Raw genomic sequence first — 21,083 nt, 5'->3', positions numbered from 1 at the left:
GTCTTCAATTGTGTCTTCTACTACATTGATAATACATTCTCATTTGACAGAAAAAGACACGTTTTGCTTTTCAGAAACTTTCCAAAGAATTTCTACATGAGAAAATAGATGAAAAGGTTGCACCCCACGCAAACGGATGATGATGTTTTACAGACATATAGAGACTTGCTTGCTCACGAGCTGATATGATCATGCATGCCTATCATCTTTGTCCTACCAAGCCAAACTACACAAACCCATCAGGCCACCTTGGTGCTGCAGCATGATTCAGTTTGTACCAGCTCTGGGTCGAAGGTTAACGAGCTAACCAGCTGACCTCACCTAAACACAGAAACGGCCACAGGTACACAGCAAAGGGAATCAGCTGCAGTCGAGTCCTGCATTTAGAAATGATCAGCTGTTCACAGCTATTGTTTCATAAGTGCAACAGATCGGAACATTATAAAGACACACACATGCTAAATGGCTCCTTGCGTTTGGGGCCACAGCACTAACACCAAGCAGGAGGTTAATTTCATGGCTTTTACTGCCTCTTCCCCCAAGTGTGTGTGAATGTGTGTTTTTGTGTCAGTGAGTGTGTCTGAGTGTGTGTGTATGTGAGTGAGGGTTGTGCTGTTGGCAGAGTATGTTATTTTTAGGGGGAAATGAGCTCTAGTGGAGCCAGCAGCATATAAATACACCAGACACACGCGTGGGCAGGCAAATACACACACACACACACACACACACACACACACCGCACGCACGCACGCACGCACGCACGCACGCACGCACGCACGCACACCCGCACGCACGCACGCACACCCGCACGCACGCACGCACGCACACACACACACACACACACACACACACACACACACACACACACACACACACACACACACACACACACACAGCTGCAGGCCGTTCAGCAACCTGGTCATTGAACTCATCAGACTGTTTCATCTCTCGGCTTCAACACTTTCTCCTCAACATCTCCCTGCTTCACCTCCATCGTTTTGTCTTTCTTCACTCTCTGACTATAAAGGATTCCCCTTTTTCTTCCCCTCAAGTCCTCACTATTTTTTTGATGTTTTATTCTTCCCACAGAATTACATTTATTTTTTAATACCTTAATACAATAACCCACACATCCACCCATTATTGGCACCAGTCCTTAGGTTTCTAAACCAGCTAATGCATGCCAGTAGTCCTTTCTTCTTTTTTTTTAACTTTTTGTTTCATTAAGTAAATGTTCCTCCATCGACAGATATCTATCATTTGAGACTGGTTATGTTTCATTATTAAATTTTTTTGACTCAAGTGAAATAATTAATTGTATATTACTAAAGCAAATTCAGATTGTCAATCCTAAAACATTTATAATTTTATGTTTTAAAGTATCTTTTTCACTATATTTTCACTAAATCGATAGCTTTTTATGTATTATCATTCCATGTATAGCATGACATCAACAAGATGTGTCCAATATGCGGAGTAATTCCATTATATTATTCCTACAAGCATGCAGAGCATCAGTGTGTGTTAAAGTATGGTCAAGACTGGATCAATAGAGATATTTGTTTTTTGATTTTTAATAAATTTACAGCTATGTCTTTAACCAAGTTTTTCTTATGTGTGCAGCAAGTAAAGGGATCTCAATACTTCCTAAATCTCTGCACATAGATGTTGTTATCCTTACATTTCTTCATGTTATGTCATTCACCAGTTAGAGGTGCATATCTAAGACCAATGCAGTCATTTGTAAATCAGCACTGTAAGAAATCCTACCAGCTTGAAGATCAGAATGTTTAGTTTTATTGTATATTATCACACTTATGGACACCAGTAAAAGAGAGAAAAGCTTATGTTTTAATTGCCATCCATTTGTTTAGAAGAAACTTAAGAAGTAGGTTGGTTTCACTGAAGATATTGATGTGGTAAAATCCAACAAGCAGAAGCTATTGTCAGACATTTGCAGTCAATGCATACAACTGATCACAGATTATAAAGATAAATCTGCTTTCCTCAGTGTAGCCTTAATATAATTACTCACTATAATTATACTTACTATAATGGAACAAAAATTGAACAAAAAACAGACAAGTTCATAAAAGTTCTGGGTGAACGTAGCCATGTCAGTAATAAGCTCGAAATAAAACTCAGAAAATGCTACTTTCAATAGAATTAACAGCAGAATTGTGCATCAAGGTGGACAACATTCCCCAGCAGCACCATAAGTGCACATATTAAAGCAAACAGAGCCTGCAGAATTATTGGTAGCTCTGTTGTCTGTGCAGCGCATTGTATATATTTACAGACATAACATTTGAAGAGATATCTACCAGTTTAACACAAATTTTTGCCGATAATCTAAACAGCATCTGCAGAATCAATCAATGTAAACATCGATTTTGGAACCCTGAGTGAGAAAAATGTTTTTACAGTATATACTTAAGAAATTAGACTGTGCTGTTTGTTTTGGTTTCAACATTATGCTTTTCATGCTGGATGCATATATTTTTTGTTACAGAAGGTCGTGCAAACATTGATTCTCAGGAAGTGGTTTAGAGGTCAGAGTTTACAATGTGTCATAATAGCTTTAAAATTTCCCTTGGTCTTCTATTTCACTTGAAGGTAAAAATAGTGTACTAATTATTTACATATGCTTCATAAGATTCACAGATGTAAATATGTTCACATATTGCACCGCCATCTGAATATGCATTTAATGATATTGCGCAACTTACTAAACTAATGAAATAACAGTCATTAATTGAACAGTTTCACACTATACATGTTAAATATTCACCATTTTCCAAGGAAAAGTAGTACAAACACAATCTGGTTGTGAGACAATGAGAAAGATTTGTATTTGTGAATCACAAATTATGATCCACAAATGCAGAAGGCACGATCTCCCCGAATATATAAAACAAATATTCAGAACCAATTAAACATTATTTTACACTGAAAACATATTGTACACTAAAACCTTGGTTCAATTTTTAATGCTCATAAATCACATGCAGATCATTTTTGTACTATTTTGCCTTTGCATGAGGTCTCGTATCACCGTTTGCAGACATCACTCACAAGCTATTTGCTGGTTTGTAGACGTGCAGACATTTAGTGTAAAGATGCATAGCCCAAATGTGAAATTTGCTGAAACTAAGGGGAAAAATATTACTAATTTTTATTCATAATCTCTGCCATTATGGAAAAACCACGCAGCCTTTTCTTGCACTATATATCCAAACATGAGGCTCATGAGTCCTCTGGAACTATGCACACAGATTTAAAGGCTTTTCTGTCTATCTGTAATCAACCAGGTTGTTTACTCAAGAACTTGAGCTTGAACAGACACGACACTGACTATTCAGAGCGCTCTGATTATCTAAATTTAAAATAGAGGTGGAAGAAGGCAAACTGAGAGAATAGTGCCCTCTACAGGCCAGTATCTGTTTTACACACTGTAGGTGTCCACTGCAGAGGGGACAGGGAGGGTTAGCTCAGGTCATTTGTCTCTACTAAGACTTCCTGCAGGCTCTCTTCCAGGAGTGCTCAGTGTAAAGGTTTATTGTTTGAGTGTTGTTTTTTTTTTTTACTTCAGCTCACTTCACGCTTTACAACATTGACCTTGTTGCAGAATTTCTTCAGCTCTTGTAAGACCTGCACGCAGCAGCGGCTCAGTAGAAAAGATTTTTTTTTTCTTGCAGCGCCCCATCCATGCTATATTTACCTGTCAGTGTGTACCTCCACTGTGTGGTCAGAGCTGGAAAGGCAAACATGAGGATATTTTCATATAAATACACATTAGAGATGATGGAGGCTCGGAGAGTGTGCTGCAGTTTGCGAGCATTTATGTCATTTTGTGTGAAGAGGTTTTACTGAAGCACACTACTGTCCCACAGATGTGCTCAGCCCTCTCCTGTCTCTACTTCCACTTCCTTTTTAACCCTTATTTTAGCTGACTGTGTAGTGGATGAATGAACTTGTCCCGCCACTATTTTTAACACTTTTCGGTGAATGAAAATATGATCTCAGCCCAGGAATGACCACTGGGAACATTTTTGAAAGAATACTTTGATTCAGATTCAAGATGTAAAAGATGTGGTAGTTTATGATGAAGAGATCTGGAAGAGAACCTGTTTAAGTTTAATGACAGAATCCTGATTCTTGTTTGTGACCAAATATGCGACAAAGTAAAGTGAGGATGCTTTCAGAGATAATGTCATTAATTTTTTTTTTTTCATGTAACCAGATAAGGTAAGAATGCAATGAAGATGGAAATAAATAAAAATCAGATCAATGTTTGGTGTGGCCACCCTTTAAATAGCACCGGTTCTCCAAGGTACTCTTGTACAGAGTTTTTCAAAGTACTCAGCAAGTAGATTGTTCCAAGCATCTTTGAGAAATTACCAAACTAACCCCATGATGATGACCCAATGAGATCAGGGCTCTGTAGGGGACAAACCATCTGCTGTGGGTCTCCTTGTTCTTACAGCTGAAGATGATCCTTATGACACTGGTTGTATGTTTGGGTTTGTTGACCAGCTGCAGTGTGAATCTGAGACTATTCGGACTCCACTCTGATGGTGTTGCATGATGGGTAATAATCTAAACATCTAAAGGGCCTAAAATGTTGGCTTTGGATCATGCAGTAACTCAGCCTTGAATCTTTCAGTGCATAGCTGTAAAGATCTACAAAGTATAAGTTTAGAATGTTTGTTGCCTAACAAGAACGTTCCTGTGTGTTTTCCTGTTGGTCATGGACCAGGCTGGATTTTCCAAGAATGGATGATCATCTACAGTGAGATAACAAGAGTAGACAAAGGCAGATATTCTGTGGCCACAACAGATGGAAAGCCATCCTGTGAACATCCATGTTATAAGATGTTCCACTGTGGATTGTTTATTGTGATATTGGTTAAATCAAGTTCTGCAAGTCTGAACTCCTCCATAGCTCTAGTATGGGCTGACCGGGCACCAATTATCACATCATGTTTCACCTTGTCTTATCACAAGGTCAGTTTTTGTGGTGTTTATCTTTGTGGGAAATCAGTCATTGTAACATTGTAGTGACTCCCCACGTGAAAGTACTTCACCCAACACAGGTTTCTCCTTGTTAGTATTTTGCAGAGACACAGTCACAGCATCCTTGGCTTAGTCATATCAGAGATAACTGGGATTGTTTAAAGAAACCAAAACAAGCCAGAGAATCATTGCAGCTTTATTGGAAAGCAAATGGTCTTCTCTTTTAGGTTGTTGAAGATATTTCACCTCTAATCCAAGAGGTTTCCTCAGTTCTAACTGTCTGATGCAGAGTTTCAGAGGTTTATAGTCACTGCAGATCACTTCACCTAAAAGAGAAGTCCAGTTGCTTTCTATTGAAGCTCCTAGGAATACCCTGACCTGGATGACTGAGAAAATGCGCAAACAAGCCAGAGTTTAGTTCTTCCCTCTGTAACAGAATAGTAATGAGATGCAAACAGAGGCAACATATGAGTTAATTAATTCACAATACTGACTCATTTTATGTTGATCCACTAGCAGACGAATTCTCTCTCCAATATTACAACAGTGAAACACTTGTTTGAATACCAGAGATGTGATTATCGAAGTTGCAGGATTCAGAAGCGATCTTTTGATGAGATTCATCATTTTCATTATGCGATAGCAACCTGTTTGCTCTGTTTAGTATTATTTTCAGTGTGTGTGTGTGTGTGTGTGTGTGTGTGTTGATGGGGGTCTCTGAGTGGGAGGCGTGGAGCATTCCACCTGAACCGTGGTGCGTTCACAGGCCGCTGTGTATTTGTGTTGCATTACAGGTCGCAGCCTTCACAACACCACTGGCTCCAGCGGGCTTAGGCCCCTGGGATTGAATCACGCAACCAGCAGAGGCCGGAGAAACGAGAGGGAGGGGAATGAGGATGAGATGTGGGACAATAGTGTGTGTGTGTGTGTGTGTGTGTGTGTGTGTGTGTGTGTGTGTGTGTGTGTGTGTGTGTGCTTTGTCCTTGTACGGGTTGACTCCTCTGTAGAGGTGTTTTGTTAACCTCATCTCTGGGAAGAGAAGGGCAGAACGAACAGATAAAGCAAGACAGGCCTGAAAACACACTCACCCAGGGCCTGCTGTCAACTTTTCCCACGCATACACACACACACACACACACACACACACACACACACACACACACATCTCCAGAAAATTACCTGAATAACAGCTTATCCAGTGTTTATTAAATGCTTCCAGGGTGAATGTCAGGCCAGTGGGATGGGATGCCGTCCAGCTGTTTGTGTCCTTGTGTGTTGGAGGTGTAGCCGGTCAGTGGAGCAGCTGCCTGCTGTTGTCTCGCGTTTTTCTTCATAGAATTTATTTATTTTTAATCTCTGTCTGATGGTCTCCCAGCTGGGTGCCTCGACCCAAATGTAGCGCCCTGCCCAAGGCTACGCTAAAAAACAAAGAGGGATCAAACGCTGCACATGGCTTTGATGAAAACTCTCACAACTGCAGTGGAGCAAATCAGAGCAGGACAGAGCCGAGTTGGACTTGATCCGCGATTGGAGGGGAGAGAAATAACTTGAAATAGAGACAGGAGGCTTCAGGGTTCCCCCACCAGTTTACATGGACTGCAGCAAAATACCAGGAACATTTGCATGCAAAACTGGGAGGATTTAGTCATGTCATTTCTGTGTTTTTATGTCAGTGTTCCTCACAATGAAGTGACTTTTTCTGACTCTTCAGTGTTCAATTCCCTCCCAGTTTGTTAAAACACTACTTTTTATCTTTTAAAAGTAAAACAAACCCTTTTTAATTTCAGCACTGTGTCATTTTGTCAGTGTTCAACAGTACTGCATCATCTATGTGTCTGCTGTCTGATAGTGTTATTAGCAGGTTTTAGTTTGATACTATTGTATAATAAACATGAATTACCAACAATATCAAACTGTTTCTATGTACAGATCTACCCAAATATTGTGCTTATTGTACTCCACTCAAGTATTTCCATGATACAATATTTTGTACCTGGACAGCTGTGTTTATTATGAACTTTACTTATACAATGAAAACCTATGAGTGACTTACAGAAATGCAGGTGTTATGTGTTATGTACCATTGGACCTGCTCAGGTTGGAGTTGTGCGAAGTTACATACGCTGGGAATTTATTTTTGGTCACTGTGTTCCAATAATAATGATAATGTTGTAACTTGTCCTGCAGCACAGAAGGAAAGCCCCTGATGTTTCAAATAGCATCTATATGTTTTATTTTGGTAGACATGATAATACAATAAAAAAATAAAACACAAATTCTTATCTTGGAGACAGACAATAATTTAACATTGTGAAAGTGGACGTTTTATATGAGCACTGTTAATTTTGATTCTTTCTGTACATATTGCATGTTATGCCATACTGTAACAGGGTGTTTGCTACTTTGATCCAGTAAAGGATCTAAATACTTTTTCAACCACAGCACATTTAGCATGTCAAAGATGAAAAAATAAACTTTGTCACAAAAGTAAAACCAGGGGTAATTATAACTCATCAGTCACACACACTCAGGTTGTCTAATGATGACATCTTTGATTCAAAGGAATTATGGAAATCGAAGGCAGATTCACTGTGCCAGGATCCTATGCTAGAAGTTTTTACATAAGAATTACATTGCTGCTTATGAATTCTTAGCTCTTTCTGCTGCTGTGATCTTGGTGCATCGTATGTTTGGACTGAAAGTTATGTTGATCAGATTACTGTCCTTTTTTAAAACGCTTATATCCACATATAGGGTATTGATAGATTTTCCAAGGATCCAATTTCCAAAGTTTGGACCAGTAAACATTTCTATCTTGCGGCTTTTTAATCCTGCAAAAGTTTCGGTCACACTAGGGCTTTTTCTACAAAGAATCAAAATTAATTGCATACTAGAGCTGCTTCTACTAACTCTAAAATATAAAATACAGCAAATACTTACCTGCTGGCTGCAAGAGTGAACAAAACAGTCTGCATGCACTCCCAACATCTGAGGAGCTGTAGACCCAGTGGGTTATTTTAATTTTTTGATGTTAATGTAGGAAAATATTTAATCTTAGCACGTTGGTATGACATGGTAATGTTAGCCACGCTAATGTGGCTAACCTTTGCTTTGAGCATAGGCCTACATGTCAGGAAGAGCCCTGTGTGAGGTTGTATGCTGATGGGGCAATCAGAAATGGTGGAAACTTTAAGACTATTTTGAAACAAGTACTCAGTTACTGTGGTTTCATGTCACCTCTTGAGTTTCAGTGCAACGTAACCTTAGCCGGTGTTAAGATCTATTTGCTTCTCTTCTGCTCTCTGTGCTCATATACACTCTATTTAAATGCAAGCAAAATCACAATTCACAATATGCAACCAGCCTGCTTTTCTGACCCACAATCCTCAGCAAAGGTTATGCCACATGGTCTCCAGCATGAGTTCAAAGCAAGCTTAAGAAGCTGAGAATGCACAGGTGAGTAGCACAGACTGTGATGGATATATGAGCAAGGCAGTCAAAGCTTAAAATGCAGTATTACAACAAACAAGTATCTCACGATTGTATGGTGCTACCTGCAACAGTGCTTTGTAAAGGAAACTATAATAGGTACTTGAACCAAAAAAGACAACAGAGAAAAAAATTGGAAACTCGAAAAACCCAGGGTTTTCTTCCTGAAGGGGGCGTGGCCATCAAACGTTCATCTGTATCACTGAAACAGCCCATTTAGAACAGGGATGGCAAAATAAACCATCTCTGTTGTATGCTGAGTTAAAAATTAAGACAGTAGTTTTATGAATTGCTAAATAGGGGCACATTATCCATTCATCAATCATCTATCTACCGTTTACTCCTCATTAGGGTTGTGGGAGGGGGTTGGAGTCTATCCCAGCTGACTTAGGGTGAAGGTAGGAGACACCCTGGACACCAGTCTATCACAGGGCTACGTAAACAAACAAGCACACTCACATTCACACCTACAGACAATGTAGAGTTACTAATCGACCTGAGCATATTTTTGGACTGTGAGAGGAAGCCGGAGTTCCCAGAGAAAACCCGTACATGCACATGGAGAACACGCAAACTTCCGGGAAGGCGGGGACGAGAACCGGGGATCTTCCAGCTGCAAGGCAAAAATGCTAACCACCAAACCACTGTGCAGCTGGGGCACAATGTGGAACCTGAAAAATATGTTCGTCAACAGTTTACGTGTGCTGCAGACACGTTACATTAGCATTTATACTTGTTGCGTTTGTGTTAACAGAAGCTGTAGTTAATCCCTACATACAGTCCTTAGAAATACTGATCAGAGCAGCTTTAAACAAAAGAGTGAGGTCAAGAGTGAGCGGATGTGACTGAGATGTGGTGGAGTGACAGAAAGCAGTGATAAGTGATGAATACTGACACTGGATGGGAAAAAGAAAAAGAACTCCATAAACCAGATGAAGAGAGAGATGATCTGGGAGAAGGTAGCACAGTGCGGGAGAGGAGGAGCTGTTTGACCTCTAGAATGGTTATATTCTACTTAAACTAGCACATTACAAATAGCACCAAACATAACACCAAACTTTCAGCACTACAACTTTGAAGTTTAGGAGTGTTTAAAGAGCCAAGATGTAGCCAACCTCAGACAACACAGAATAAATAATCAGGGTGTCATAAATCCGTCTTTGATATTGATTCTGTCATCTGCTGTAAAACATTGGTAGCATGACTTTGTGCTGTGTGAGAGTTTTGCCAGTAATCTGACAGCAGAATTCTCTGCAGTCTGGTTGTGTGCCGTGGTTTGATTGAGATGGGCAAACAGGGCTTTACAGAGGTATGTGTGGTCTTGGGAACTCATAACTCAGGAACTCATAAAACAAGCTTGAGAAACCTTAAGGAAATACATGTCTACTTTTACAAAATAACAGTCTAAAAGTTAATGCTGATGGAATTTGCCTTTATTAAGGGCCAGTTTGATATTCAGTCTCTGTTCACTGCATACACAGGGAATTTATTCTTTCATAGTAAAATACTTCGGTTATCATATTCAGTCATTTGTCCCTGTCCTTTTTATACTGTTGTGTCCTTACGTTCGGTATATCGTATATCCTAAAGCAGTGACACATAAACTGAAAAACCCTCAAGGCAATAAGATAATTGAGCCTTGCACAGATGGAACATGCAAAATAGTCTGATTTTTTCAGTGTAAAGAAACTTGTCCTTCTGAATCTTTCAGTTTCCTTGAATTAAGTGTTTGCAAAAGTTAACTGCCTCTTTGTGTTTTGTTGAAAGACATTTGGGCATTTGTTTCGAAATTACAATGTCAAGAGGAAACTTTACTGCAAATTAGGAATTATCACATCCTGTTGTTTTAGAAAAACTATGATTTTTTTAGACTCAACATGTGTTTAAAGGACGTCTGAGGACATTCAGAGTGGCGCAGACAGGACATAATCAGAGGGAAGTTATGAGAAAACCTATTTCTGTAAAGGTGCAGCCGAGACTTGAGATATGAGTCTGAGGTGGAAGTGGTTTGGTCAGACAGCAGCCTCACATCTTAGACAGTGTGTGTGTGTTTGTGTAGTATCTCCCTGACCTGCCTGGCCTGGAGGTGGCAGCTGTGATAAACCACTTTCCTTCCTCTCAGCATCCAGACGTTTATCCAAAACATTCCCACATCATCACAGACTCGAAGCCCTTTAGTTGCCGTTTTAAAAATTCAGTCATCTGTGGTTTAAAAGTTCAAACAATAAGTTTTGCCATGGTGATGAGAGTCTGTTGCTTCTGTCTTGCTTGTATCACTTTTGCCACTTTTTTTGTTGTCAAATTGAGACATTTCAGCTTCTGCTAGTGGATTTTCTACAACAAAACTACTGCATACTAAGGAGAATATGTTGTGTTTTTTATTTGTTTGTCAGGTACCTGGCCAAGCTGTCGTCAGTGGGGAGCATCAGGGATGAGGAGACATGTGAGAGGTTACGAGGCCTCATCCAGAGACAGGTACATATGAAGATACAAATACCCCTCAGTGGGGCTAATCCGGCGCTCGTAGAGGCTTTTATTCAATATGTAGAATCACCTGGATTCAGACATGACAGTGGGCTTTTGCAGTTTAGAAATAAAGGTTTGTAGAAGTGATGTGAAAGATTGAAGTGTTTGGATTTAACCTCCTCACAAGCAGTGTTCAGTCATTACAAACTCATGTTGTGCATTCAAGTCTTGTTCACATTCTGTCAATGTACTCAACATATAGATTTAATAATGAGATGGCGCTATTGCTGCTGGTCAATGAGGAATAAAATCATTTTAACAACCTTCGATTTAGAATAACTAATTGATACTTTTATTACTTGTAGAATGGACTACTTTAATGCACACAACTCAGTCAAAATGCTGCTAGAATACTGATGAACCCCAAGAAGTGTAACTTATCTTTTATAACTTATCTTTTAGTTGTTTTTAATGTTCTTATCTCTTGTCTTTTTACAATGATTTCGTCAATTACTTTTAATTCTTCTATATAAATGACATCAACCTGTCTCCAGTGTTTTTGATAAATATCTTTGATGTTATTCGGCTGGATTTTATACTTTTAAATTTGAACTTTGAATAACCTCTGTGTATGAAAAGGTGCTATATAAGTAAATTTGCTTGCTTTCTTAAAGCTACTTAAAGGGAAAAGCACAGCAAATCCTTAGCCCTACGTTTAGGGATAAGGGAATTTTTCTTTTTTTTAAACATTAGCCAACTATTAATAAAGTTTTGAGAGTGCCAACAAGGGAGACCATGGTGTCAGTTTTGGAAAACAGCAGCACCGACATTAAGACAGTTACAGTTTACACCAAAATTAGTTAAATTGTACCTTTTATTCAGTTTGTAAATTGTTAATATCAATGAAAACAACATGCAGATGCATTTTCTCTGTGCTTTCTATACTGTTCTTAACTTGCAGATGCTCCGATATCACTCAGTATGTCCACAGGAGTATACACTGGCTTTCAGTCTATATTAGTACACAATATATGCTGTCTCTAGCATTGTCTGGTTGGCTGTTATGTGTGACATTCTGACTCAGTTTGAAAATATGAAAACATAATGTGTACCAGCCGCTTGTATCGGTTGTTTATCCTCAGTTAAGCTCTGCTGACGTAGCACATACTCATACACTGGCTGCCATAAGAAGATGAGTTTCTTGTGGTCAGCCATCTCGATTGTTTACATTTGGTGTTGAGAGTCTTGGATGCTTCAGGCTCAGTATTTGGACTGTTCATCTTGGAAAATTCCAACCTCCCAAATGAACGCAGCACGAGTGTCAGTTAACTTATTAGCAACAGGCACCACCAAGTTCTGACCTGTAGTACTAAAACACACAGGGCAATCCTAAAACTACTTCCAAGCAATGTGGAGAACAACAGCAACAAACTACAAGTGTTCATTTATTTGTTAATTCATTTATTCATGTATTTAAAACCTCTCAGAAAGACAACCTTCCTTTTAAATTGTGCCAACGTGCATAGAGTAAATGCAGACGCATCAACCTGAGACTCCATGCAACTTTAGTTGTACTTTTTCGCTATGTTATTGATATTATTCACTTTATGTACATCAAAGTCAGTTTGTTTTTCAGCTGTTTAATGAATCTCACCAACTATTGGATCCCCTGATCCTCTGACATTTCCTGTAGTGAGTCCAGCAATTTAAACTGGTCACTTATCCAGTGAAGTATCTACTGGATACATGGGGACAGAATTTCCTACAGACATTCCTGGGTCTCAGACATGACTTTGCTGATCCCTTGATTTTTGCTCTGGCGCCACCGCCAAGTTGACATTTGCGGTTTTGATTGAATTTTAAAAAATCTATTGGTTGGATTACCATTAAATTTGGTACACACAGCTATGCCCATCATGATTATTGGGAGTGCAGTGCAACTTTGATGTTCCTCTGACTTGTCACGAACATCAGGTCAAAATTCCACTTAAGTATTTTGGTTTCTGAGCACAGATGTACAAATAGCAGCAATAGTTAGCAGGACAACATGGTGAACATATTTGCATCAAAGCATGTAGTGACCCTATTCCTAGAGAGTGTAGCCGCTTGTGTTGCTACAAAAAAACTTTCTTATTCCTGATGTTTTTTGGTATATTTGCATTGCTCTTGCCATTTTATATGGTCCTTTTTGCGAGAGGATCCATTTACTATTAACTGTTGAGCAGGGTTTGCTTTTTTTTCTCCAGGATACGTCAAATAAAAGCAGTCAGTATGTTGTTAGAAGGTCCAGTTTGTTTGTAACTGACAGCTACTGTGTGTCTGTTCCAGGTTCAGATCTGCAAGCGCAGCGTGGAGGTGATGGATGCGGTGCGTCGTGGAGCCCAGCTGGCCATAGACGAGTGTCAGTTCCAGTTTCGCAACCGTCGATGGAACTGCTCTACTCTGGAGAGTATGCCTGTGTTTGGCAAAGTGGTCACCCAGGGTAAGATTATACTCTGCAGCAACTCTACTGATATTACAGAAAGCTGATTTATAACACCTAAACTGGTTTATCTGTCCGCCTTTCTACCTGCATGCATTTGCAAACTTGGCAATGAAATAACTTCGATATCACTTTTAATACAGTGTGAAATATTAGAGCTTGTTTTCCATTTGTATTGGCTCCTACATGTTAATGTCTGGGCTCCCTCGCTTAGACCTTAACATGCTATTGTGGTTGTATACACGTGATTTTTTTTCAAAACCACTCAGAATGAGAAGCTCTTTTCATTTACATCATGTAACAATGACTGTGTGTGTGTGTTTGTCTGCGTGTGTGTGTGTGTGTGTGTCAGGCACCCGTGAGGCAGCCTTTGTGTATGCCATCTCAGCAGCCAGTGTGGCGTTTGCGGTCACAAGGGCCTGCAGCAGCGGAGAGCTGGAAAAATGTGGCTGCGACCACAATGTACATGGAGTCAGTCCAGAGGGTAGGTCTCACTCTCTTTCACACAAACACACAGATGGAAAGGAGACAAGAGGGCCAACTGATCCAGTACGTTTCAATGCAAAAATAAAAGCAAAAGATGTGGCACTTTGGGCCATTTTAATCAGAAAAAAACAGAAAGACGCCAGTAGCATAATAATGATATTATTTTATCAATAGCAGCTCATGCATCTCTACAACAAACTGTTAATGCAGAAAGAATAAACAGTGGCAGCAAAGTAGTGATCACTTGTAGTGTTTTGTAACATTTAAAGGGTGATGACAGTTCCATACAGATAACCACTTCCTGTTTTCATTCTGATATCTTGTCATAGGGTTCCAGTGGTCGGGCTGCAGCGATAACATTGCGTATGGAGTGGCCTTCTCTCAGTCCTTCGTCGATGTGAGGGAGAGGAGTAAAGGCCAATCCTCCAGTCGGGCTCTTATGAACCTGCACAATAACGAGGCTGGAAGAAAGGTAACTTCCTGCTCTTCATGAAAACTGTGAATTACAGTCAAGTTTGAGACAATCGAGTTTTAAGTTAGTTGAGACAAGTCCAGGTCAAGTCTCTAGTTTTTCAACTTAGGTCCAGGTCAAAACATGAGATGTGAATTTGCCCTTTTGCAGAGTTATAGCCCATTACAGTCAAGTTTCAGGTTGACTGACAGGTCTCAATCAAATCTTAAATAATTGTAAACTGGTAAGGTCTACGTCTAGGTAAGGTCTTAAATTATTTGAGATAATTCCAAATCAAGTTTCAAGTCGTTCGAGACAAGACCAAATCAAATCTCAAGATATATACGAAGAAATCCAAATCAAGTTTTAGTTCATTAGAGAAAAGTCTAGTTTAGGTCTTAGTGCAAATCAAACCTCAAACCCTTTCCAGACAGCTAAAAAAAAGCTTCTAGTCACTCAAGACACATCAGAGTCCAGTCACAGGTTATTTAAGATGAGTCCAATTCAAATCTCAAGTCAGGAGAACAAATCCAAGTCAAGTTTCAGGTCAATAGAGAAATAGAGAAAAGTCAAGGTTAAGTGTCAAGTCTTTTAAGATAAACTGCAAATCACATCGTAGGTCATTCAAGACAAACCAAAAACAAGCTTCTAGTCACTCAAGACAAGTTGAAGTCCAGTCTCAAGTCGTTAAATATAAGCTACAGTCAAGTTTTCAGTGATTTGAGATCCTCTGAAGTTTCTAGTCAATAGAGGAACCCAAGTAAAGTATCAATACAAGCCAAGTCTCAAGTCATTCAAGGGAAATCAAGGGAACTGTTGATAGTGTTTTCTAAACAACTGAGAACAACACCTTTCAATATATAGACCTAATTATTAATTAAGTGCAGACTTTGCAAGGACTGAATGTCTTTTTTTGTCTGTCTGTTTTTTTAAACTTGACAATTCGAAGACACAAAAATATCTTCAGGTCTTATATTTTGTATATTAGGTCTCACAGGAATCAAGTCAAAGTTAAGCCCTGGTTCTTTATTTTTGTGACATAAGTCCAACTCAAGTCCAACTCTGAAACGTACAGCTCTGGAAGTAGGACAGTTTCTTTTAGTTGTTACTGTGAGCCCAGTCAGTTGTAGATAAATAGGTGGTGGCCTCAACAGCAGCTAGTTTTTGTGTCTTTAAAGTTCTGTCAGCTAATCATACATTCTTTGGCATTTCTGCAGGCCATCCTGTCTCACATGCGCGTGGAGTGCAAATGTCACGGTGTGTCAGGCTCATGCGAAGTAAAGACCTGCTGGAAAGCCATGCCACCCTTCCGCAAAGTGGGAAATGTCATCAAAGAGAAGTTTGACGGTGCCACTGAAGTGGAGCAACGTAAAATGGGCACCTCCAAAGTTCTGGTGCCACGCAATTCCCAGTTCAAACCTCACACAGATGAAGATCTGGTCTACCTGGACCCCAGTCCAGATTTCTGCGAATACGATCCACGCACACCGGGGATGCTGGGCACTGTTGGCCGTCAGTGTAACAGAACCTCAAAGGCCATCGACGGCTGCGAGCTGATGTGCTGTGGCCGTGGCTTCCAGACGCAGGAGGTGGAGGTGGTGGACAGGTGCAGCTGTAAGTTCCACTGGTGCTGTTATGTCAAATGCAAACAGTGCCGCAAAATGGTGGAGATTCACACTTGTCGGTGATGGGGGTCGGGGCACAGAGGGCACTGCTGATGGACAAACAAATGCCCCACACTCTTGCTCGATTAAAGGCTAGAGGAAGCAAGGAGGATTTGTGTGGCTCCCTCTTCTGCGGCTTCAAACCACCTCATCCTCTGACTACTGGTCCACAGAAACAGACTGAGTGGCTGAGAGGTCCAACATCATTCATTTTATGCCACCATAATGGATATCACTAGAATAGGCATGGGGTTTCCTACAAGGCTACAGAGTCTGTTTGTTTCTTCTCAAGTAGAGAGTATCTTTCACTTCCTGTCTCCCTCCCTCACGCTCATATTTGGTTTGTCATTGATGCTTCTTATTTTTGTAATGTTTAACTTATTTGTTGAGGTGATTGACAGAGGGTGGTCATAGAAGGAGGGGCAGGCGAGTGGAGATGATAAGGGATGAACTGGACCCAGAGATGGGCAGTCGGGGGCGCTGGGGTTTAAGGGGTTGGGGTGGGGTCAGGAGGAGGGCTGCTGGTCCTCTGTCCTTGCTGCTGCTGCTGCTGCTTTGGGGACTCACTCGGAGTGCTGGATGTCAAAAAGAGAGATGGAGACGATGTGAGAGGACGGACTCAAACAACAAAGAGGAACATGCCACAGATGCACTCTCTGCGATTTGTTTTCCAAGCGTACATGGCTGTGCTGTGCTGAGGTTCAGTTACCGTCGAAACCTTTATTTTGCCCCCCGCAATGCCCTGATGCTGCTCCACTCACACACACTCACTGTCTTTTTTATCAGACGGAGGATGATGATGGACAGGTCAAAGCCACTGTCAGCTCCTGTCTGTTTTTGTCTGGAGGCCCGTAGCACTGGCAGGTGATGGGCATCAGACGAACAAAACACACATACCCAGCAAACATTGCTCCAAAAACAACACCTGTATTCACCCACAGCTGCTACCTGCAACATGAAACCAGTAACCTCACCTTAAAAAACTGTTTCCAGATCAGATTTACTTGTTATTGTTTTAGAACATCATATTGTGAAAATCTTGTGTGCTCATTTCGATTGATCCTGGCCTCCTTCCGCATGTCGCCACTGCCAAATGCTAGTCGGCTGAATGCAACCACGAGTAAACACAAAGTGACATGCATGCACCAGAAGATACACATAATGTAAACACACAAATACACACACAAAGGGGTCTGCCAGAGGGTTGCCAAGCATGTACATCATGCATGATGACTGAAGCACTTTCTCTCCAAGCGCACATAGAGCCCTGCCCCATAGAAACAAACAGCGAACCACATATTCAGTTCCCCCATTTCTCTTGTACACACACACACACGACCAGTTTGCCATGCCACTGTCAGGACTCTATTGTTGTCTTGTACCATCACCAAGCCAAGCTTTCCTATAATAACGTGCTATCATTATAGAAACATACTGTAGATCTGTAAAGACTTATACACTGAAGAAGACTATACTGCCTATGAATGTATGTTAATACGGAATATATGCTGTGTTGAAAATGACTGGTGTCACTTCTTTCAGAAATGTTGTTTGTGTGTGAGAGAGTGAAAGAATGCCACAATGTTGCCCAAAAAGAAATAACACGAGAGGACAAAAAGATGGAAAGTGAAACGGAGCAGATCCTATTCCACCACCAGGCTATGAGACACATGCACACACACACAATCCTGCTGACAGACATACACATATTTCAATAAAATCGTCCATTTCCTCTGTCTTTCAGCTGCGTTATTATGTGGCCACAGTTTGCACCATGCAGCATTTTGTGTGTGTGTGCAGCACATGACACCCCGAGGTCCTTCCCTGCACCCTTGACACCTATAAACACAATTTATGTACCACATATCAGCGCATACAGTATATCAAGCAGATATAGACGGACATGTTTCCTGCGGCATTGGGAACCTGGTAGTCTGGTTTTGGGAAGAACCAGAGTGGCCGCTCGGGTTTCAGCAACTGCCTGATTGGGTTTGGGGTTGAAGAAGGAGCGGAGGCAGGAACACCAGGCTAGAACAGGGATTACAGCAAAATGCAGACCACATGGCACAAGCTTTTTCCCCCCTTCTGTCTCTATCAATATCATACTGCCTCCCACCCTTCCCACTCTGTCTTTCTCGCTCTTTATCCTGCAATATCTTTGACTTACGCTGATTCCAGTCGGCTCCCCCTCAGCAGAAAGTGTAACTCAACCATTCCTGGTCTGCGACATGCAGGGATCTGTCCTTCATTAAGCCACCGTGATGGCCTAGTTGAGGTGGAGGGCGGCGGGAAAACTGATTGGGAATGGATGTAGACTCATGAGTTTGTGTGCTCAGTCTGTCAGACAGCCAGATGTACAGTCAGTCAGTCAGTCCTTAATGCTTCTTGTAGTTTGCTGTGGTTGTGGCAGAGACAAGAGGCTAACAGTAGGGATTTACCACTTTGTGTATTGGTGTGTAAAACAGAAGATGCAACAAATCTGGGTTATGAAGGCTGATACAAACATATTGAGTTCAAACTAACACGTCAGCTAATATCATAGCTCACATTCTCAGCTAATAGTTGGCATCCATATAGATAATTAACAAAACAGAAATGATTGACAAACATCGGAAGGACTATTTAGTGCACTGAAATCAACTACCTCATCATCAACATCATGTCTAAAGTGATTATTATTCGTTGGGAGACATTGTTCACAACTTGCAATGATAATAACACACCCTCCTCCTCAGTTGGTACAGTCAGGGGTTTTGTTGTTAAAGCTGTACATGATCTGGTAAGACTGCTAGCTTATGGTGGCTATTGTTAGCAAACCTTGGGCAAATATTGCTATTCAACATTACTGGGATGAATCACTGACTTTAAGACTACTCTCCACCTAGCAATTATAGTTATCCTGTAATCATCACACATTAGCACAAGAAAAGGCCCTGAGCACCAAATCCGTATGGGCAGAGGATCTCCATAGATGCCCCTAGGTGGATGTATGATTCAAGCTGGGACAGTGCACAGTGAGAGGCCCAACCACATGATTGGGATATTGTGCAGGACCATAGATGCAGAGTATGAGGTTGAAATGCCGAAGTCTCAATGGGACACAACACCAAAAGTGGTTGAGAACAGTTGAGGCACATGTGGCAGCTGACAGTAACATAAGAGACAAGGAGCATGAATGAGAAGATGCAGAAGTGCCAGGAACTGAAGGAACAACTGGAACAGATGTGGAAGGTGAAGTCCACAGTGGTCTCAGTGGTAATAAGAGCATTTTGGGATTTGACTCCCAAACCAGGAGAGAGGCTCCAGTAGATTCCAAGAACAACATCTGAGGTCTTTGTCCAGAAGAGTGCAGTTGTAGGAACAACTGAAATACTGCACAGAACACTATATATATATATATATATATATATATATATATATATATATATATATATATATATATATATATATGAAGAGCCTTTTCCGTTTTTACTACATAGTTCACTACATATAAATTCGTTTTATGTGAACCAAAACACTAAAACTGCACAATGGAATGTGTCCAATCCATACAGCTCATTTCACAGATACCAAAACGATCGTTGCCGGATTCAACAGCTAATAAAAATTACGTTCATAAACGAGTGTCGACATCAGAATTTACTGTTCAGTGCTGTTTGTGCATTACATAGGTAGTGAGTAGTGAATGAATGGACAGGTGTGCTCTTGAGATTTGCTGTTCATATTTAGCCAAACTGACATCATCATCAGAACTTGATATTAGAAGTTGAAACTTCGAAGGTTTTTAAAGAGACACAGGATTTAATCTAGGCTTCATGAGAAATGTCTCTTGTTCAAGGCTGCTCAAAAACAGGCAGTTCTTATAAATCTTTACACAATAAGTGAAACACATAACATATCATTGAGTTAGAATCTGTTTTAAGAGAAATTTTAGTTACAAAGTGGGTTTAAATCATTGCGATTTTCAACAAAACTTTCCTATTTCTAAAGAACAGCATGGAATTTCTGGTTTTGCTTCATATCTCTGCAGCCACAATGATAGCATGATTGTTAAATAGCATATAGCCTGACTCTGGATGTAGACTGTGGGTATGAACTGATATTTCTGTTGCTCACTTCTCTTTTGATTCTCCTTCCCACACACTATCTACATGCTACAGATTTCAAAATTGTCTTCCCTACAGAGACAACAACCCCAAGCTCCTCCCAAGACAATTGTGATTAGCTTAAAGAGATACAACCACAGCCAGTGTTTTTCCCTATAGCAGAATGATAATGAATGCGGTGGAGACAGGTCTGGCAACAGTGTGGGTCTGTGCATAGCTCTGAATTTTGCAGAGGCTTCATCTGTGTGTCTTTGGTATCCAAATTAAAGAAATAGTTTTAATAACAGATATACAGTAGATCAACACAAGCAGGACAGAACTGATAATGTAAGTTTCTACCCTCTTTATACATAAATCGGTCATGAAAACAACATGATGAAGTGAGTGATGTTTTATCTAATAAACAACAAAAACACAATAACGCATCAACTTTTGTGATTAACAGATTATTTACGACTCTTCTTTTCTGAAGTTATGGGAAGTAATGAGATAGCAATGCTGTGATTTCACTCCTTCACATAAATCTGCCAGACAAATTTTCTCCCAGACAGGCAGCAAATATTTCAAATTACACCTCAGGTACCTGTGCATACCTTCGGTGAAAGGTTTAGGGTTTTCTGATGCCGTCTCCCTCTCTGTCAGTGTGTGTTGTGAATGTGAAGGGTTAACAGTGCAGGTTGGCTGGATATTAATGCCACTCGCACAGAGAACCCAGGAGAAGGCTGGCTTTAGCCCAGGGCCCAGCCCTCCCAGGCCTTTCTCAAACTCCCAGATCTCTTCAGCATACTTCTCATATTAAAAGAAAACAAGTTACACAAATGAGACAGATGGTTCTTGTTTGTGATGACAGTTGCAATTCTTTCTCCTCCCACCCTCCTTCCCTCGTCTTCCCTCTCGGCTTTCCTCTGGTGTCTCTACTGTTT

General features: G+C 40.6%; 1 protein-coding gene across 1 annotated transcript in view; it reads left to right on the top strand.

Annotated features, from left to right (window-relative positions):
* The window catches only part of wnt4 (wingless-type MMTV integration site family, member 4), a 28,920-nt gene extending 11,343 nt beyond the window's left edge, over positions 1-17,577 (top strand). The window contains exons 2-6 of the mRNA XM_023278173.3: positions 10,899-10,980; positions 13,300-13,453; positions 13,806-13,937; positions 14,269-14,411; positions 15,608-17,577. Of these exons, the coding sequence (XP_023133941.1) occupies positions 10,899-10,980; positions 13,300-13,453; positions 13,806-13,937; positions 14,269-14,411; positions 15,608-16,078 (982 nt within the window). The 3' untranslated portion in view covers positions 16,079-17,577. The remainder of the gene's footprint in view (positions 1-10,898; positions 10,981-13,299; positions 13,454-13,805; positions 13,938-14,268; positions 14,412-15,607) is intronic.
* The last annotated feature ends 3,506 nt before the right edge of the window (positions 17,578-21,083 follow it).

This window comes from Amphiprion ocellaris, chromosome 5 (genome assembly GCF_022539595.1).
Source record: "Amphiprion ocellaris isolate individual 3 ecotype Okinawa chromosome 5, ASM2253959v1, whole genome shotgun sequence".
NCBI lineage: Eukaryota > Metazoa > Chordata > Actinopteri > Pomacentridae > Amphiprion > Amphiprion ocellaris.
This window is presented reverse-complemented; position numbering and strand designations above follow the sequence as displayed.